General features: G+C 43.6%; 1 protein-coding gene across 2 annotated transcripts in view; it reads right to left on the bottom strand.

Moving 5' to 3' along the window:
- Positions 1 to 20,514, bottom strand: part of ABHD3 (abhydrolase domain containing 3, phospholipase) — a 66,662-nt gene that overhangs the window by 28,580 nt on the left and 17,568 nt on the right. For both annotated transcript variants that reach the window (XM_063451488.1, XM_063451489.1), the window contains exons 3-4: positions 16,007 to 16,189; positions 5,658 to 5,703 (exon numbers count right to left, since the gene is read on the bottom strand). In XM_063451488.1, coding sequence (XP_063307558.1) covers positions 5,658 to 5,703; positions 16,007 to 16,189 — 229 coding nt within the window. The remainder of the gene's footprint in view (positions 1 to 5,657; positions 5,704 to 16,006; positions 16,190 to 20,514) is intronic.

Raw genomic sequence — 20,514 nt, 5'->3', positions numbered from 1 at the left:
CCCCATGTTTTTTTTTTTTTAAATGTACACTACTGTTACACCAGATATGAGTTGCTCTGGTGTGACACTGTGCCTTGGCAGGCCCTGAAACGCACAGGTGTGAAGGAAACTGACTGCTATTATATTACAGTCAAAAAAGGGTTGTTGTTTTTTTTAAATGTAAGCTATTGTGACACCAGATATGAGTGGTGGCACTGGGACCACCTTAAAAATATTGGATATCGCTAAAAATCATGATCACTATATACTTTCTCTACAAACCTCTAAAACGAACCAAACTACTCATCCATCCGCTATACCACTTTATCCCACCTAGAACTAGTGCCCAGTTAAAATACTTGACTCTTACTTACCCACGCTCAGTCACGCCACACACATTTCACCACTACTCTCATTGAATCCCTCTGACTACGGCTAAATTCATCTTCTACATCAGAACACTACTCCTAAGATTGGGTTGTATCCATGTCTCGGGTCTTTCATTTAGAATAGGGGCAGCTTCGGTCTCCTTCAACACGGACACTCCAGTGCATATTATTAAAAGATTGGGCAGATGGAAATCCTCAGTCTACACATCCTCAGTGTACAAAAAGACTGGCTGCTTCCCAGCAACATCTAGTGAGGCAGCACATTTTTGCTTAAATTGCGTATTTTAAAACTATAGATCTTTTCCATCTCGCTCCATGAAATATCTTCACTAAGCTGTTCTGTAAACCACACCAGCCATTTAACAGCGGTCACTTAGGAATGCTCGAGCTGGGGGTCAGAATATGCTTTTTAGAGCTGGGGGTCTGAATATGCTTTTTAGAGCTGGGGGTCTGCTTTTTAATAGTCATGAGTGGCTGGGAACAATGGAGTGAATTAATGATATAATTATGATAAAGTCTTCTAGGCACTTATATTATTATTTTATGTTTGTTTGAATATTTTTATTGTTTCACATAGAAATGCATGTTGCGAACTGGTTCGAAAAAGGCAAGCGGTTGCCCACGCAGGGGCTTAAGCAGTAGTTTATACCAAACATTAAGGTGAACAGTCGTCTTCGTAGAGGCTTAATTGTTAGCGTATAAGAATAGATGCAGATTATCGCCTGTGCAGAGGCGTATTGATCAAAACATATACTTAAACACATACTAAACTTTGTAAGGATACGCTTGTAGGCATTACAACATGAGCTGTATAGACTGAGCTAATGCGCTATTTGTTTTGATTTAGGCGACATGGTAATATGCTAATTAATAAGGTCTGTAGCTAGGTTTTAAGTTAAATCTGTGAGGTCACGTATTCATTTATTAGCAATACCTCGCTGCATTATAATCGGAGTAAGGCCCGGGAGGTAACGTAAGCTTAGGTATGAATAGGCACTTTAAGCGTCTACTCAGAGTGTCTGGGAATTAATGTAAAGTACAGAACGCACGCATTTCCAGGCTGAGGCGCAGCCATGTATATAACCTTTGTATAAAGCAGCCATCCGGCTATTAGGTAAGCAAGAAAGGGATATACTCCTTCTACTATAAGCTCATAAGTTGGCTGATATCTATCTACCAGGTCGGCTTAGTTAGAGGCTGGCAGGTAGAAACCTGCAATAATGCCATAACCAGAAGTTAAGGTTTTTGTTACGTGATCCAAGTTTGTCAGTAATAAAAAAGGTGTGTCCCTTCTCTGGAGGTGGTTGATCAGCTCCGCTGTGGGGGGGAATCCCTCATCCCTTGCTTCTCGGGTGGTCTCTTGCGCTTGAACTGGTTGCTCACAGCTTGGGCCCCCCAGCGTCCCACATATAGCAGACCCCCTCAGTTCCACCCAGGGCTTGCCCCCGCTGTGCACCAGAGAGTCTTTCAGCGTTGTGGGCACTCAGGGTCGGGAGCAGTCCGGCAGCCTCCCACCCCTGAAAAGTCCGCGGGCCCCCCGTCCCCTGCACCTCCCCAACTCCTGCTGACCTCTGTTGGAGCTCCAGTCTTTTGACGCCTCACCCTTCTCCGGCCACATGCTCGGCTCCGGTGCGCACCTCCCCAGCCACCGGTCCGCCGGGGGTCAGCACACCCCGGTGCCGCAGGGCTCGCAGAGTTGAGGGCGACAGCCCCTGGACCACCACCAAATCCTGGGGCCCAGACCGGCTCCTCGCCAGGCAGGTCTCCGCCTCGAGTGGTCCCTCCATAGGATCTGGTATCCTGGGGGTCTAGGTGGCCCAGCGTGGCTCTCAGCCGTGTGTGTGCATCCGCCATCTTGGTTCCTCATTGAGGAGGGGCCCCGCGCCGTGCGGGCCTTCGCCCCCAGCCTCTGAAGGTCTGACTCACGGGCCGGGATTACCCCCACCGGCCGGGTGGGGGGAGCGGGACCGGGCCGGCGTCTATCTCTCTCCTTTGCCTCACAAGCTCCGCTGCCTCCACATATGTGTAGGCCCTGTGTCGGTCATTCAGGCTTCACGGTTGCAGCGTGTGGAGCGGCTGCTTGTACATCTCTTGGGCTCTTCTCTTATGCTGCCCCGGCTCCCGGTGCTCGTAAAAGGTAATATTTCCTATGTTTTTTGGGCTTTTTTACAGCTTGTATGCCGTTTAAGATTGGAGCTAGCGCGGGTGGCTGCCGCTCTGCTCGGCGGCCCGGCCCCGCCCCCATTTAATGAGGTGTTTAGAATGCATGGTCAGATTTATTTTTGGTATTAAAAAGTCAATGACTGCTTAATATTTTCTTTTCCCTTATTTATTATAAATAAGCACCTTGGGGTTCGAAAACACAAAACACATGATTAATTTACCTCCGGGCAACATGTTTGCATCCTCTTTTATACACTGAATTTTAATCAATGAAAACAAAAGTCACATTGCACATGCCTTTGCCCTGAGAATCTATTTGTAAACTTTTTTTTTTTTATATAAACACATGTGTAATTTAATTAATGATGGATTCCCTTTTATTTCTTGTTGTAAATATGATAATTTGGTGGCCAAGCCCATGGGGGAAATACATAATTTTCCCAAGTGAAATTAATGAGATTTTACCTAGTAAACAACATGTAAATGCAAACATAATTTTTACATGTCACCCAGCATAGTAATGAAATACTCTGATTATTCCCAAAATATCTATCTACTAGATAGATCGATATTATTCTTCCATAGTTAATTACCACAAGAATCATTTATACCCTCTGAAAAAATGTTTAGCTGCGAGATTCTTGAAATGTGTAGCTGCTGTCTGACTAAAGGAAAATCTGGTACAAAACTAGCAAAACCCAACAAAGGACTGAAAAGGTGTTTTGCTGCCAAGTGCTCAGCGTCTAAGAAGTTCTTAAGTTCTGAAAATAAATTCCTGGAAGTTCTTGAATGATAAACTAGCTTTAATGCAGTATTAAGAGTTGCCAAAAAATAATAATGATAGTTGAAAATAAATTGAGCAAATAAATGGAATGTATTATCTGTCTCAAGAAAGGATATATAATCTGGACTGTGAAAACCCCTAACAGATTTATTCACTAAACAGTAAATTGTAGCGAATTTAAAAACAAATTGCAACATTTTGGTTGAAATAGTCAACCTTTGACCAAAGCAGAATTTGAGATTTTTTCCACGTCAGCTGTTTTGACAGTTTACACGCTGATATGTCTCTTGAAAAATTTCTCTGCCTCTTTGTCCCCTGTCTATCATGATTTTGGTCTTTTATAGGAGATTCAATGAAATCATTGCAGATATTCCTTTGTTCAAATTCCAGAGAAGCACATCTTTGACACCTGTGTGCACCATTGGACCCAGCATCTAAATCCTGCTCCTTCACAATGTCTACCTACTTCTTATCACATCCTGGATATTTCACGCTCGTGACCAGGTTATCGTTTTTACCTGTATTTGTTATATTTGTGAATGTACATGATTGAGGATACACTAATCGCCATTAGAGGAAGTAGTTCTTTATAACTGGACACCCCCAGGACAAGCAAGGAAGTCTATACAGGCAAAAACAGGATGAATCTGCTTAAATACAGAAACACCTCCTCTGGTTGAGGTATAGAAGGAATCCCACAACTACTTACCTTCTCTACTTCTGCCAGAGTCTAAAGTTCCTGCTTAGGAGCTTCCGTTAACTCTCCTGAGCTAAGCCCCGCTCAATAGAGATAAGCCCACTAGCTCAGAGTGTCCATTACGTACTCCACAATAGCAAAATACAAACAATTGTTTATTACTGAGCACTTGCTTATACAAGATCATGGATTTGTGTGGGCTTATAAGCACTTTTGTGCTACTTTGGTGTTAGGTTTGAGAACAGCTGCTGCTCCTGGTGACAATAGAGTCATTGAGTACCCTGTATCTGAGTCTGTTTGGTGTGTGAAGTCTACTCTCTCAGTTTTGGGAATTTACCAGTGACCTGTCCTGCACATACAATTCAGAGATACCCATACAGTACAAACACCCAATGCAATATGGAGATATCAATACAATACATGGAGCTGAGCATAATACAGAGATACCCATAGAGTACGCAGAGCTGCACACAATAAGACAATAACCATAACTATCCCACAGTGTGATGGATTACACTGAGCTGCAGTACAGAGACCCCCACACAATACAATAGCTCTGTATAATGCTCCAGCTCTTTCTGTCCAACTCTAGCTCTCTAGCCCTCTCTACGTCTCTAAATCTTTATTTTTTGTTTGCATCTCTACTAGTGATCCTGCTACGACAACTTTAGCTTTCTAGTAAATGTTGCTGCTGCTGTTAAACATGACGGCCAGTCCTGATTCACTATTAGCTCTCAGCACACAGTGTGCACATGGTTAAAGCAGTAGGTTACTGATAGACTCATTATTTGCAGCTGACAATATGATCATACGAATATGACCCTATGGACATATCTCCACTGACTGGGAGATGGTCCCAACTAAAGCACTTTTGCCTACAATATAGTGGCTGTCTGAAAACAGCTGAAAAAACTGTTTGCTTCTCAGAGGACAAAATGTAATTATTATTATTATAACTATTATAAAGTTCAATTAAAAAATTCATGATAAAGAAAATCAAAAAATTAGGAATCAGATCAATGAAAAAAAAAAACATTTTCCTGCAGAAGGTGGATTTGCTCAGTACTTTCAAGATCCATAGATAAAAATTCAGAAACAATTTGTGTATTTGTATTAAAAATGTTATTCAGATAAAAAGGCTTTCTTCCACGTGGACTGTTATTTCAGTCCCCCCCCATCCCAGTCTCCATTCTTGCAAAAAAAAAAATCTAATAATTTACTAATTCAAGAAGGCATATGAAACTGTTAATACCTTCTCTTTCCTCTCCCCACAGTACACTAACCAGCATCTCTTCCCTCCCTCCAGTTACATTATTTAACATTAATTGCGCTTATTTTTGTAAGCTCAGATTGCAACCATTTTTTGCAATGAATGAATGCATTTTACATTCAGCTTATGAAATCTAGTTTAGCAAAAAGCTTTTACAAATAGCTTTTCTGTCTCACATGGAAATACAGAAACTGCAATGTGTGTGTTGTTGTTGTTGTTATGGCTCCAAACACAGGTTTTATATATTTTTGTTTTGTTCTGTAAAAGTGGTCATGTAATCAGAGCGTTCATTCATACCAACACATGTCAGTTACAAAAATAAACATGCATATTCAGAAATATATTCAAAATCTATGTAGCTTTATGAAGACTTACCAAAAGATCTTCACCAGCGACCCCTCGATTGTTGAACACAACACACCTAGAGGAAATTAATTTGTTTGTGAATGATCATTTACACATCCAACATGTGACAAACAAATTAGCGATCTGCATTATTGCTTATAAGTGTAATGTCCCCAAATACATACAATCTTGAATGGGTGTAAATAAATATATACTACAAAATAAATTAGTCCCTTATATGTACAGTATCAACATTTAGTACTATATAGCTTGACGAATTTTGACACTTTCCAAGATTTTGAATGTTTTGTATTCTTTTCTCCTATATTTACAACAGTAAGGGATTAATGTAGAGAGTCCCAGGTGCAAAAAAACAAACCAAAGCAACTAAAACCATTTTGAGCCCCCTTGTAGAGAAGGAGAGGTCAAAAGGTAGATCCTCAACTGTTGTACAACTCTCACAACGCTTTGCCAGCTGTTTATCTATTATCTACCACTTGCTTCTGTAGGAATAAAGGTGTGCTTTGTTTCTTTATTTTTGTTGTTCATAATATAACAAAAACGCTTGCGCTGCCACGACAGCAGGAGCAAGCACAATAAGATCAACAGAGCAAGACATAATCATGGCATTAAAATAACAGCACCATTTTTAAAAATAAGTTTTTAAAGAAACATCAAAATTTAGGCTAGAATACTGAACAACTGTAGTAAATGATGTTATACTGCATATTATAGTCACAATGTATTAGTACACAAGAGTCAAGCTATACTGAACTGGCAAGTGTGTTATCACAGCTGGTTAATAGTATATAAGAAAGGTGCAACATAAACTATGCATTGATAAACAAGATGAGGGAATCCACCAAGTAGACATCTAAAATATATGCCAGTGTTAAATGGCAGGCCACCGTGAGACTACAAAAATATGGTGTGTTAGCCAAGTGATAAAAAAAAATAAAAAATGTAGGCATCTGATAGCAAACGGTAAAAGAAAACGAACACTCTAGCATAGAAACACTGCCAGGTACATGCTTAATGTTAAATAACGTCAACCGTTCATCCGATGCCACAAGCGTCCTTCAACTGGGAACTGGTACAGCAGTTCTCTACAAGGCGCCCGGTGTCACTGCTCCAGTATCCTCTCGGATGTAAGACCACGGAGATCTAAGAAGCAGCGTTTCAACCCCTCTGCTTTCCATGCCCAGGCAGATTGATGAGCCGATGTCTGGTAGCCACTGGACCCTCCAGCTCTTGTAGCAGGGTTGGCTTCCCAATGGTTCTCCATTGTGCAGGTAGTGTACTTCCCTCAGGGCGTGGACGGCTTATGGGTGTTGTGTCCATCATGGCTCTGAGCCCAGAAAGGTAGCGTTGGGCTGGAACGCTGGCAGGGGCCTTCTCTGCCAAAGATAAGTTGAGTAACTGTGCTTCCTGACAGGACTCCAGTCAGCTCCAGAAAGCAGCACAAACCACATCAAAAGTTGCTTCGAATCTGGCTACCCAGTCGCCCGTGGGGAGATTAGTCATTGTGGCGGCCATTTTAACTGCGCCACAAGGTTTTGCAGAATACATCTGCACAAGTTGTAGCAATTCAGAGTCCACAGTGATTGCACCCTTGGTGGGGACAGGGATAACCCCCACCGGTCCAGAGAGGGGGCAAGCAGGGCAGGCAATTCAAGCTTCGTATTCGCCAGCAGGTCTAGGCTGGGAGATCGGCCGTTTCTCCCCTCCAGGAACCACTTTAGGCTTGTAGTTATAGTTTTGAGCGGTTTATATCTGGAAGTGAGGCTCCAAACAAGCACATCAAAGCTCCATTGCATACAGGTTTGAACGTGTTTAGGAGTTGTTTGGAAAGTTAATCCCACTTCAAAAGTTGATTTTGCAGGCCTTTAGTGTGGAGCTCACATTCAGCATGTCTGGCTGCCATGCTGGAGGACTGGCAGCCTTAGGCCTGGGGGGCAAATCCAGTCAAGTGGCCCATTGCACCAAGAGTAGAGTGAAAACACCTTTCCCATGTGAATGAAAGGGGGCGGGGGGCCCCCCTTCCTCAGCCCCTGTCACCCTTCCTCAGCCCCTGTCCCCCCCTCCTCAGCCCCTGTCCCCCCCTCCTCAGCCCCTGTCCCCTTAGTCAGCCCTTGTCCCCCCTCCTCAGCCCTTGTCCCCTTAGTCAGCCCTGTCCACCTTCCTCAGCCCTGTCCCCTTAGCCAGGCCCTGTTCCCCTCCTCAGCCCTGTCCCCTACCTCAGCCCCTGTCCCCTACCTCAGCCCCTGTCCCCTTAGTCAGCCCCTGTCACCCTTCCTCAGCCCCTGTCACCCTTCCTCAGCCCCTGTCACCCTTCCTCAGCCCCTGTCACCCTTCCTCAGCCCTGTACCCCCTCCTCAACCCTGTACCCCCTCCTCAGCCCCTTGACCCCCCCTCCTCAGCCCTTGTCCCCCCTCCTCAGCCCTGTCCCCTTAGTCAGCTCCTGTTCCCCCTCCTCAGCCCTGTCCCTTTAGCCAGCCCCTGTTCCCCCTTCTCAGCCCTGTCCCCTACCTCCGCCCCTGTCCCCTACCTCAGCCCCTGTCACCCCTCCTAAGCCCCGGTCCCCCCTCCTAAGCCCTGTCCCCTTAGTCAGCCCCTTTCACTCTTCCTCAGCCCTTGTCTCCCCTTCTCAGCCCTGTCCCCCTAAGTCAGCCCCTTTCCCCCCACTACAGCCCTGTCCCCTTACTCCTGTCTACTCCTGTCTACTGGTTTTAAAAGTGTAAGGTTTGGTTGTATGTGTGTGTATGTATGTCTCTGTGTGTGTCTCAGTATGTCTGTGTGTGTGTGCACCAGTATGTCTGTGTGTGTGTGCACCAGTATGTCTGTGTGTGTGAGCGCCAGTTTGTCTGTGTGTGTGAGCGCCAGTTTGTCTGTCTGTGTGAGCGCCAGTTTGTCTGTCTGTGTGAGCGCCAGTTTGTCTGTCTGTGTGAGCGCCAGTTTGTCTGTCTGTGTGAGCGCCAGTTTGTCTGTCTGTGTGAGCGCCAGTTTGTCTGTCTGTGTGAGCGCCAGTTTGTCTCTGTGTGAGCGCCAGTTTGTCTCTGTGTGAGCGCCAGTTTGTCTCTGTGTGTGTGCCCCAGTATGTATGTCTGTGTGTGTGCAAGTATGTCTCTGTGTGTGTGTGCCCCAGTATGTCTGTCTGTATGTGCGCCAGTATGTGTGTGTGTGTGTGTGCGCGCCAGTATGTCAGTATGTCTGAGTCAGTATGCCTGTAAGAGTGTGTCTTTCTGTGTGTGTCTGTGTGCCTGTCAGTGAGTGTGTGTTTTTTAGTTTGTGCCAAATCAGCAAGTGTGTGTGTGCGCCTGTCATTGAGTGTCTGTTAACGTGACTGCCCCCCCCCCCCCTTCCAATCACATGGGAAAGGTGTTTTTACTCTACTCTTGGTGCAATGGGCCACTTGACTGGATTTGCCCCCCGGGCCTAAGGCTGCCAGCCCTCCCCTGCGGCTGCTGGTCAGGCCCCGCCTCCATAAAAGGTGTGTTTTTTTTTTAATGTATAAATGTATATGTGAATTTTTGTGTAGAATGGTGACGTTTGCATGCTGGAGTGTATTTGTATGTAGTATTGGTGCTTTAATGCAGGGGTATGCCTGTGCATAATGCTCGTGTTTAAATGCATGTTTGTTTGTAGTGTTAGTGCTTGCATAAAGAGAGGGGTGTTTATGTGTGTATACATGCATGGCTGTTTTTGTGTACAGTGTTAGCATTTGAATGCAGGGGTGGATTTGTGTGTTGTGTTAGCATTTTAATGCATAGGTGTGTTTTTGTAGTGTTAGTATTTAGTGGTGTATTTCTTTGTAGTGTTTGTGTATGAATGCAGTAGTGCAACGGTATCCAACCCGCGGCCCGAGGACTACATATGGCCCGGGACTGCTCGCAGTGCGGCCCGGTTGCTGTCTACACTCAGGGCTGTCTTTCTCCATATGCTGGGGCCGACAGGGGAGATAATTTGATCTCCACTGCTGGCCTGTGAAGAACAGTCTATGCTCACTTGCTTTGACGCCCACCCTCCTTCACCAAAGGTAGGAAGAAGGGGCGAGGAGGGGAGAACATGAAGGTTTTAAGAAAAAAAAAAATCCCATATCCCTATGCACCCCACTCACACACACACACTGAAGCCTTTAAACACTGAACCCCTCAAACACTCAGAGCACCCCCCTCACACACCACCCTGTGTATATTTTTGATTGTGTGGATAGATCAGTGACTATGTGTGTGTGTGGGTCTGTGTATGCAATTTTGTGTATAGGTCTGCGATTGTATGTATGTGTGGGTCTGTGATTGTGTGTGTATAGGTCTGTGATCATATATGTGTGGGGGGGGTCTGTGATCATGTGTGTGTGGTTATGTGTGCATATGTATGTGTGTATATATGTGTGTGTGTGTTTAGTAGATAGCTCCCTAAATTTGTGTCCTTAAATATGGAAATCTCATGTAATGATAACAAGTAAGGGAGTCATCTACTAAACAAATTTAAGAAACAGGCTTTTGGAGTTTATTATATACACATTATAGATTTTATGTGCAGCTCAAGGCAATTCCTCTGTGCTCAATTCGGCCCATGGAAGCCATAAGGTTGGACAATGGACATCCATACAGTAGTGCATTTGTATGAAATGTCGGTGTTTGCATGCAAGAGCGTATTCCCATAAATACATACATTATCACGCACATACAGACTGCAACACACAGAGATGCACATAGACACATATTCTCAGATATACTCGAAGACACAAATAGACACTGTCATACACACATGCAAAAATCCACAAACTCAGATTCTCAAACGCTGACAAACATGCACAGATTCACACACTGGCACACATGCACAGATCGACACGCACATGCAGACATCCACACGCATATTTACAGACATGCAAAGATCCACACACTACACACCTGCACCAATTCACACACACAGATTGGCACACACGCACAGAAACACACAGATTCTCCTTGTACAAATGTGCCGTGCCAGAAATGAACAATAATGTCAATTGCTTAATATACATGTAAAAGAATATGAAGCATCACATGAATAAAGGTTAACACAAGCTATAGGTTATTTTTAATTTTTATTGAAAAGTGTAATTTCTCCTTTAAAGAGGGAGTGATACATGTGTCCTTCCTTGATAAAAAGTCTGGTAATATTCAAAATGGGAAATTTGTATTCAAATAAAGCTAGAAAGTAACACTTTGCTTGGAATGGATGTAGTTTTTGCATTATTCTTACACAACAAATAAGTGGGAGTAACACAAAGCAGTTTATTCGCTAAACTGTGAATTGTGGTGAAAAAGTAACATTCCAGACAAATAAAGCACGTCTGCTTGTTGAAGTGCTTTATGTGTATGGATTCGGTCATATTTGTGACCGTTTTTAAAAGTGCTGATTTCTATACTGTAAAAATCAACTCTTTTTTTAAAACTTTGCTAAAACACCTTCCCAGCTGTCAGACAGCCAGGAAGATTTTATTCCATGTTCTTTAGCCCCATAGAAGTGTCAGGTGCACTGGGCTAGCACATAGCTGCTTCTCCTTTTTCTCAGTGGCCTGTGCTTTAGCATATTAAGAAGCATAGGAAATCCACGAGCATGTATGCACTTGTGGCTCCAACAGAGAGGCTTCAAAAAGGAACACTCCGGACACCATAACAACTTAATGTTACTTATGTTGTTATGGTGCCAAGAGATCCCAGCCGCTGGCATACCTTTAGGAGTTAAATCTTTAAGCTGACGCTCTTAGTCCATCAGTGGCATTACTGGATTCCTCTTTCAAGTTTCTGAGTAGTGTAAGGACAATTCATGCATTGTTTAACCTCTAAAGGTAAGCTAGTGCCAGGAACCTCCTGGTGAAGTTGTTATGGTGCCAAGAGTATTTCTGCAATGAGAAACCTCTAATTTGAGTATTCCCCAAGCTGCATATTTTATTTGGGGGTACAGTTACTAAATTGTTTGAAAAATAAAATTTATAATACAATTTTCCATTGAGGCCATATCTATTTAAGTGCAGAGAATTCACTAGATTAGCAGATATTGCACAAAGATCTGGATTACCACATTATCTAAAAAAGATTACTTATGAGCAAGGAAACATGGTGTTCATTTATCAGGCACTTTACAGTATCACGGCTAATTGCTTAGCAAGCATTCTTCCAAATGTGGCAGGTGTAAGCAGAATATACTGCAGTAGCAGCTGGTCAGGGGGTAATGGCTTTATAAAGCTTGTATTAACCATGGCCTTGTGCAAAAACATAATTCACAATGTCACATTAAACAAAGATAACTATATGTGAAGAAAATGGACTTTTATTTGACATTTTCTTCTTTATTCGTTTGTTTCCTCCATTCACTGCATGGATATTGAATATTAGTTCGGTAGTTTGAAACTACCGAACACCGACCACCCTCCTGGCTCATTAAGTTCAAAAGAACCGACTATTAAGTGCTCCCTGGGCGGCCGCTGTTCATATAGCCGAACGCCACGTGGAATAGAAAACGGTGGCCATCTTGTTTGTTAGCACGAGGGTAGTCAGCGGGACTTGGTCGTCGAGTGTCTGGAACTAAAATCGGACACTCGACCTCATGAACCACCGCTGAAACTACCGAACGCCGGCATCTCTTAATTACTGAACAGCCAGAAGAGCGCCATTCGGTAGTTTTGTTCATACAGACAAGGGGAGCAATCGCTCCTATGAGCCAGTAGGATCCATTCGGTACTTTGTTAGTTTTTTACCTTTTTCTTAATTGACCGACCGCACACGCTGAATTTGTGGAACTGTTTTGGGCAGGAGCCTCGTGTGTGGTCGGTAAAACATGACTTCCATACTTTTTAAGAACCCCTGAACCGATCTGGGTGAAATTTGGATATGTTTGTCCCCCAGATCGGGGCTATCAGGGGATATGTAATTTGTGGGGATACCTTGTGGGGAAAGGGGTGTTCCAACTTTTGGGGAAATTGTGTGCCCTCTGCCTGGAGATAATTGATTTATTCCTTAACTTATCTCAATATCTCCCAGGCAGAGGGAAGGCGTGTATTACTGTAACACTGTATGATGATTGGCTAATGTCTTTGTTTGCTGTGGGAGGTCCTCTTGCAGGAGGATTTCTCATAAAAGCCAGTGTGTTTTCAATAAAGATCATTCCTGTTACACCCTTCATGAAGTCTAGGCTCATGTTTGGGGAATATTCTATTTGCTGGGGAGAATCGTCTTGGAAGCTGCATTCATCTACACTATTCCTCTACTCCCTGCTGCAGCTATAATCACTTATGCTCAGCTGTTGGGAAAGGAATAGAAGACCGCAGTACCATAACCACTGCAGGTCTTAACACTATACAATATTATTTGGACTAGAATTAAAAGGGGCCTTTTTTACTTATTTCCTTTTTAAATAAATACGTGAATGTAAAAAATATATTTAGTTAGTGTTAGTATAGATTCAGAGCTCCCACTTTGTGGTGTAGTAAAATTTTTCTTGAAAAATCCACCAAGAGACTCATTACAGCAGGCCGATCCACCAGTCTAAATGATCTTTGGTCCAACCTGATGCTTCTCATTAAGAAGCATGGAACCCAATGCTTCTCTGTGAGGAAGTGTTTTTTAGCAGTGCTCTGTATGAAAGCAACTAGAGGTGTGCTTTTGGTCAAAGTGATCATTGTCGTTTTACGTTGTCCAAGTAAAGGTACAGCGTCTGACCTAAAACCACTACAATAAGGTGCTTAGAGTGTCCGTTTAAGATCTAAGATAAATAATAATATGTTTCACTTTCCACATAGTAAGATCGTGGTCCTTGTAAAAAAGAAAGGTTAATGTGCAAAAGTTGTCATTAAATGACTATAAATGTTCGCTTATTTTGTGATCTTCTCAGCAAGAATGTACATTTCAATAAATTACTTTTCTTTTTTAACAATATTTCAGTTTTTGTATAGGATTTTTTTGGGTTTTTTTTTTATGTTTGCTTGCTTTTTGTATTAAGAATCATAAACTAATAGCAGTTGGCTAAATGAGACAGAGGAAAGCACAAGGGGACATTGCAAAATGTTTTCAATGACTTTTTGGGTTGCTTTACACAAACATTTATTTGCATATTATTTTTAATAATAAATTAAATAATATAGGAGAATTTTCACTGCAACACTATCTTTTAATATAAAAATCTTTTAATACAGTCTTGAAATAAAAAGCATGCTTTGTTAAATTAAGTTTATGTTAAAAAAATAAATAAAAATTTAAAAACTCATCTCTACCATTAGTATATGGTAGTACCCTTCAGCCATATACATACCCAGTCGGCCAGACAATGTTTGAAAACCATAAGTACCATTTCCTTTCAAAACCTACTGAAAGTATTAGTACATTAAAAAAGAATGTTGAGGTGAGAGTTGTCCTTTGAGTATCACAGCAAAAAAAAAAAAAGGAAGTACTATTCTGCATAACTGGCTCATAGCCATGCTGAGAAATAAAGCTATTTTTAAAGGTGATTGGTCTCCAAAATAGACTTTATCAGCATACATACCCTCCAGGGGCTTCTACTTTGCTGCATTTTTTCAGTGTTGAAATAGGAGCAAGTCTTCTTGACTTGTTAAATTAACGTTAACATTTGTACACACTTTCATGTTGCCTCACATCCCTTCTCTAAGATTTAATCTTTGTGCTGAGAGCAGTACAGAGACTCGTGTTTTTTAACTGTGACATTCCCCTTTTCCAAGTAAATTTAGAAGACTTTTTCAATGTCAGGATAAATGATCTCACCATTGATTCATTAATTAAATGCATTCAGGTTTAGATGCATTTGAGGTTTGTGGTTTTTTCCCTTAGTTTTTGAGCAATTTTGTTTTTCCTTTTTTCCCTAATTTTCTCTTCTTCTTCAAATACATAATTATATTTATGGAGTTAGAGGTACCATTTGTCATATTTGTTTATTAAAAGGACTCTAAGCACAGAAATCACTTAAAGGGACACTCCAGGCAACCTGACTTATTTTGCCCATTGGAGTGGTCTGGGTGCAAACTCCCATCACCCTTAACCCTGCAAGTGTAATTATCACAGTTTTTATAAACTGCAATAATTACCTTGCAGGGTTAAGTCCTCCTCTAGTTGCCGTCTATCAGATAGCCACTAGAGGGACTATCAGGTTCTTAAAACACGAAAAGTGTTTTAAACGAAGCTGGGCTACCTCACGCTATGCATGAGGTCCTCCAGCATCGCCAGAATCCCCATAGTAAAGCACTGAATAATGCTTTCCTATGGAGAGGTCTAATGCGTGCGCAGCCATTGCTGCGCGTGTGCCCTACGTCTCCCCCGCAGGCTGACGTCGGCGGGGGAGGAGTGTGGGCGGAGCCTGACTCAGTGCCGTGGGACAGCGGCGCTGGATTCAGGTAAGTCACTGAAGGGGTTTTAATCCCTTCAGCAACATGGGGGGTGGGAGGGAGAGGGGCGCTGCAGGATTCTGCAGTGCCAGGAAACGGGTTTGTTTTCCTGGCACTGGAGAGTCCCTTTAATGGAATGAATTTGGGGCATAGATGTTGCCTCTTCAGCCTTGCTGTTTTTTCTGAGAACAAGCACTGTTTATATGTTGCAATAGCCATGTCTCTAGTACCTGTCAGACAGCTACTGCACTCTTGGGACTAAAATAGATTCAGTAAATTAATGTATTTTATGTCCGGCGGTGTCGATGCAAAGTATGCGGACACTGGGTGAGCATCCAGTGCTGGATTCAGTGCCTCTCCTACAGACTCATTGGACTGTCGAATAGAAACCACTACGGTGCAGGTGTCGTACGTCGGTAATTCTTATATATAAAAGCATTTGATTGGACAAATATAATTCATATTGATGACTTCAGCGAGGGAGGTTTGAGCTGCAGTGAGGAGTTTGTCTAGGTGTTGGATTATAGGAAATTTTAGGGTTATTTCTTAACTTTTTTTTTTTTTTTTTAAGTGGAAAGGATCTCATTAATTGAAAGTAATTATTTATTGCTCCTATGAAATCTTTCAAGCACTCCATCAAATGTTCACTTGTCAAAGCTCAGCAATGACTGAGAAACACACAGAGGGTTGTACACTAAAGCAAGAATTGCCAGGAATTCAAAGTGAATTTCAAATTTAAGATCAAAATAGCCAAATTGAAAACAGAATTTACTTTTTTTCTAGTTTGGCTATTTAGCAATTCTCACTTTATTGAATAACCCTGACAGTTTATTACAAGATAATTAGCAGTAATGGGGTGAAGCATTTAATATGGCAATGCCCCCCTTGCTTCAGCTTTTTTGAGTATATCACCAGTGAGATATATGAATGATTTCACTTTGTGTCCTTGTGAATTTATGATGCTATAAATAAATATTTTTATCTCAGCAAAGAACTGTACCTGTATCCGAGTCCTTCACTATGTGTAACCATGTGGAGTATATAGGATTCTCGACTTGTTCCCGTGAGACCAGGCAGAAGAAGGATTGTAGGTCTCATACTGGCGTCTGGATAAATTGCATTACCATCATTATTAAACCAGTCCAGAGAAATCTGCCCTCCATCTGCTGTTTTAATAAGCTCGCTGCAAGACACAATGAGCAAGAAAAATATATAGAGAAAGATTAGCAAGACTGCTGGAGAGAACATTTTTTTAATTAATGATAATCTCATCAAATATGGTTTAGTAAGTAAAAACGAAAAATATTTTTTTTTTGGAAAGTAATACATCTGGTTACTAATAACAGAAATTATAATAATTGTTTTGTAAAATAAATCCCATTATCTACACTATTGTATTAATAGATCATTGGACGTATTGCATCAATCAGACCCAAGACACTGAGAAACATGTGGCAAGCCAGCTGGACTCCTGACTGTCAATCCAACAACATATCTCACACGTCAATGTTAGAAGATAGCAGGTGCATGTACTGAATGATCTACAAATGGCAAGAAACAAGTGTGTATGTTCCAGGCCTGGATGGCCATTGGGCACACCTGGCAAATACCCGGTGAGCCGCGATGTCCATGGGACGAGGCTGGCAGGAGGAGATCACTGGATCTTACCGGCCGGTCCATGCAGGGCCAGTGCTATCGGAGCGCCTACCCTGCTGTGTGCCTTCATGAGCCAGTGGGGAGATCAAAGATCTCCCTCACCAGCCCACAGGCAGTTACATGATGCTGCCGTCTGGCAGAAAGGGAGGCAAGAGAGGACCCGGTGGAGCGCTGTCATGGCAACGCTCGGGGTCTCACGAGAGTGAACTATAGTCCCACAGGCTAGAGTTCACTCACCACTAGGACCACCAGGGATGGCAGCAGCACAGTCCCCCCTCTCAGGCATTAGGTAAGAAAGGAGGGGGGATACAATCAATGCAAATTTTTAAAATGTATTAATATATATTAATAATAATCTGCTCCCCAAACACACAAGCCCTCCAAACATATTCACACACCAGCACCCTCACTCACATACACACACGGCACCCCTGAAACACACACACACAGCACCCTCACACACACACACACACACAATGCACCCCTGACAATTACAGCACCCTCACTTACATACACTGCACCCCTTTTGCACACACACACTACACCCCTCACACACACACATACACACTGCACAATACTCTTGCCTGGCATTTTTGTCTCCTGGTATCCCATCTATGGAGACAGAGATACATTTCTAGCAAACACGGTGCAAGAATGTTATTAAAGGGACACTAAAGTCACCAAAACAACTACAGTTTATTGAATTTGTTTTGGTGAGTAGAATCATTACATTCAGGCTTTTTGCTGTAAATACTGTCTTTTCAGAGAAAATGCAGTGTTTACATTACAGCCTAGTGATAACTTCACTGGCCACTACTCAGATGGCTGTTAGAGATCCTACCTGGGTCATGGTTGCCTAAAATACATCCATTCAGTATCTCCTCCCTCTGCATGCAGAAACTGAACTTTCCTCATAGAGATTCATTGATTCAATTCATCTCTATGAGGAGATGCTGATTGACCAGGGCTGTGTTTGAATTGTGCTGGCTCTGCCCCTGATCTGCCTCCCCTGATCTGCCTCGTTGTCAGTCTCAGCCAATCCTATGGTGAAGCATTGTGATTGGATCAAGCTACCACTTCTGATGATGTCAGCAGGCAGTTCTAAAGGAAACAGTGACAAAGCCAGCAGCTCAAGACTTGAATACAAGTAAGATTTTACAATGTTTAGGGAGGCATGAGGGGACCAGGGTGGCTAGATGGTGGTTTTAACCCTATAGGGTCAGGAATACATGTTTGTGTTCCTGACCCTATAGTGCTCCTTTAACCCCTTAAGGACCAAACTTCTGGAAAAAAAGGGAATCATGACATGCCACACATGTCATGTGTCCTTAAGGGGTTAAATTTGCTTGTGATGTGCAGAACAAATACAAGGCCTTTTACTCATGCTAGAGGTCTTCAGCAGAGCTCTGCGCATAGTCTGCCATGGAAGAGCATTGAACCAACATGCTCACTTTGTGATGAGGCGTGCTTGTCATTGGTGATAACAAAACACACCCTATCTGGCCCCGCCCCCTTTTCAGTGGCAGCTGTAATTAAAAAATGCCCGGGCCGACTTTTCTTCCCAATCCGACCCTGGTGTGTTCAATTATAATAATTATTTGACCTCCAATACATTAGGCGTTATGGACAAGCACTGCCAGCAATCCTGATGAATAACTGATTAGTCAGTTTCAAATAAGAACCCTTTATCCACTGAACAGATTGTGGGGTGGGAGAAATTTCTTAATTTTGCCTGAGAATGAAGACAGGATAGAGAGAGATGATATCAAGGGCACGGCCAGAATTCCCATTAGGCAGAGGAGGCACCTGCCGGCAGGCACATGTTTTATAGGAGAGCAGAGCACCTTTAATGTGCCTTTAGAGCTTAGGTGGGCTGGAGACATACAGTACCAGAGGCCAGTTTCCTCAGTGGTTTAGTCAGCCTCTTATGCAGGGCCGGTGCTTCCATTAGGCATCGGACCCTCAAATGCTGCAGCAGCCTTAGCCTCTATAGAGAGCCTCAGGTGGCTGCAGCACTGCCTGGGACAGGAGGACAAAAGGGAAGAGAACTACGGGAAAGGGGGCGGGGAGATCACTAAGGGACAGGGGGGCAGGGGAGAACACCAAGGGACAGGAGGGGAGAGCTCTAAGGGACAGGAGGGGACAGTAGTAAGGGACAAGAGGGGAGCAGGGCCGGCGCTTTCTATAGGCGACTTAGGCAGCACCGGCCCCTCAAATGCTGCAGCCTCAGGCGGCTGCAGCACTGCCTGGGCTGGCGCGTCCATGAGGGAGCACCAGCCCAGGCACGCAAGAAAAGAGGGAACGGCAGGAGGGAAGCGCACAGCGCTCCCTTCTGTCAGTCCCTCAGTGTAGCGTGGCCGAGCTCCGGTCCGCGGTACAGGAACATCAGTTTCCTGTACTTAGCCAGACTGACAGGAAGTACTCACTCAGCACTGAGCACTTCCTGGCAGTCCGGCCAGGTACAGAAAACAGAAGCTCCTGTACCACAGACCGGAACTCAGCCATGCTATAACAGAGGTAGGAGAGAATGAGGAGGGGGGGGGGGGGGGGACAGACCACTGAAGGAGGGGAGGTGGGGGGAGAGACCACCATGTGGAGAAGAGACTACTAATGAGGGGAGAGGGATGGAGGAGAGACCACTAGTGTAGGGGTGAGGGGTGAGGAGAGACCACTAAGGGTGATGGGGGATAAGAGACAATGAGAGGGGAGGGAAGAGACCACTAGGGCAGGAGGGGCGGTAGGAGGGGAGAGACCACTAATAGAAAGGGTGGGAGGTGAGCAGAGATCACTAAGGGGGAGAGGGGTGAGGAGAGATCACTAATGGAAAGGGAGGGAGAAGATATGCTTCCCTATACATACACAAAAACACACAATGCATCCCTACACACACAGAAACACACCATGCTTCCCTTACATACAGAGAAACATACAATGCATCCATTACACACACACACAATGCAACACTTACACACAAATCACAATGCATCCCTTGCACACATACACACGCACACTGCTTCTCTCAGAAACACAATGCATATATTACACACACACTGCATCCCTTACATACACAGAAACATACCTTGCGTCCCTTAAACATACAAACACAGATTCACACAATGAATCCCTTAAACACAACCAGAAACACACAATACATGCCCTACACACAAACACACACTGCTTTCTATCCCTTACACAAAAACTGGCATCCCTGTACACTACATTCCATACGCACACACTTTAGATCCTCTATACTAACACGTAACACATCCCCTACACACTCCACTCCCTGTGAGCGAACTCGTGGGTTTAACATGTAGGTGGACTAATGGGTGGGCCTTAGGGCATACTCACCGTCAGGCCCTGGGGGCCCAGACATTGAGCTATGTAAGGGGCCCAAAAAATGGAGCTGCTTCCCATTCTCTCAGAATATTGATTTTTGTGACCATAGTTACAAACAGCCTCCAGGGATCCTGTTCTACACCAGACCAGTGGAGCCAGACTGCAGCTAGAGACCATCATCATCCTCATCTGGTTTTAAGTAGGGAATCTAGCATATTATTCGTGGCACTAATCTCTAATTTACCTCACATTAAAGAAACACTATAGTCCCCAGAACCACTGCAGCTTAATGTAGTGGTTCTGGTGTCTATAGCCTGTCCCTGCAGGCTTTTTAATGTAAACACACACTGTGTGCAGCAGTGGCGTTAGTTCATATGACAGATCATATGCGTGGGGCATTGTGATGTCACATGGGGGGGGGGCAAGTTTTTCTTTTGCCTACGGTGGAAAAAACCTTGCACCGGCCCTGCTCTTATGTTTTATGGCAGAAAGCTGCAGGGACTGTTACAGAGG

Source organism: Pelobates fuscus, chromosome 4, assembly GCF_036172605.1.
Source record: "Pelobates fuscus isolate aPelFus1 chromosome 4, aPelFus1.pri, whole genome shotgun sequence".
NCBI classification, from domain to species: domain Eukaryota; kingdom Metazoa; phylum Chordata; class Amphibia; order Anura; family Pelobatidae; genus Pelobates; species Pelobates fuscus.
Note: the sequence above shows the minus strand (reverse complement) of the source record. Positions and strands in the feature narration are given on the sequence as shown.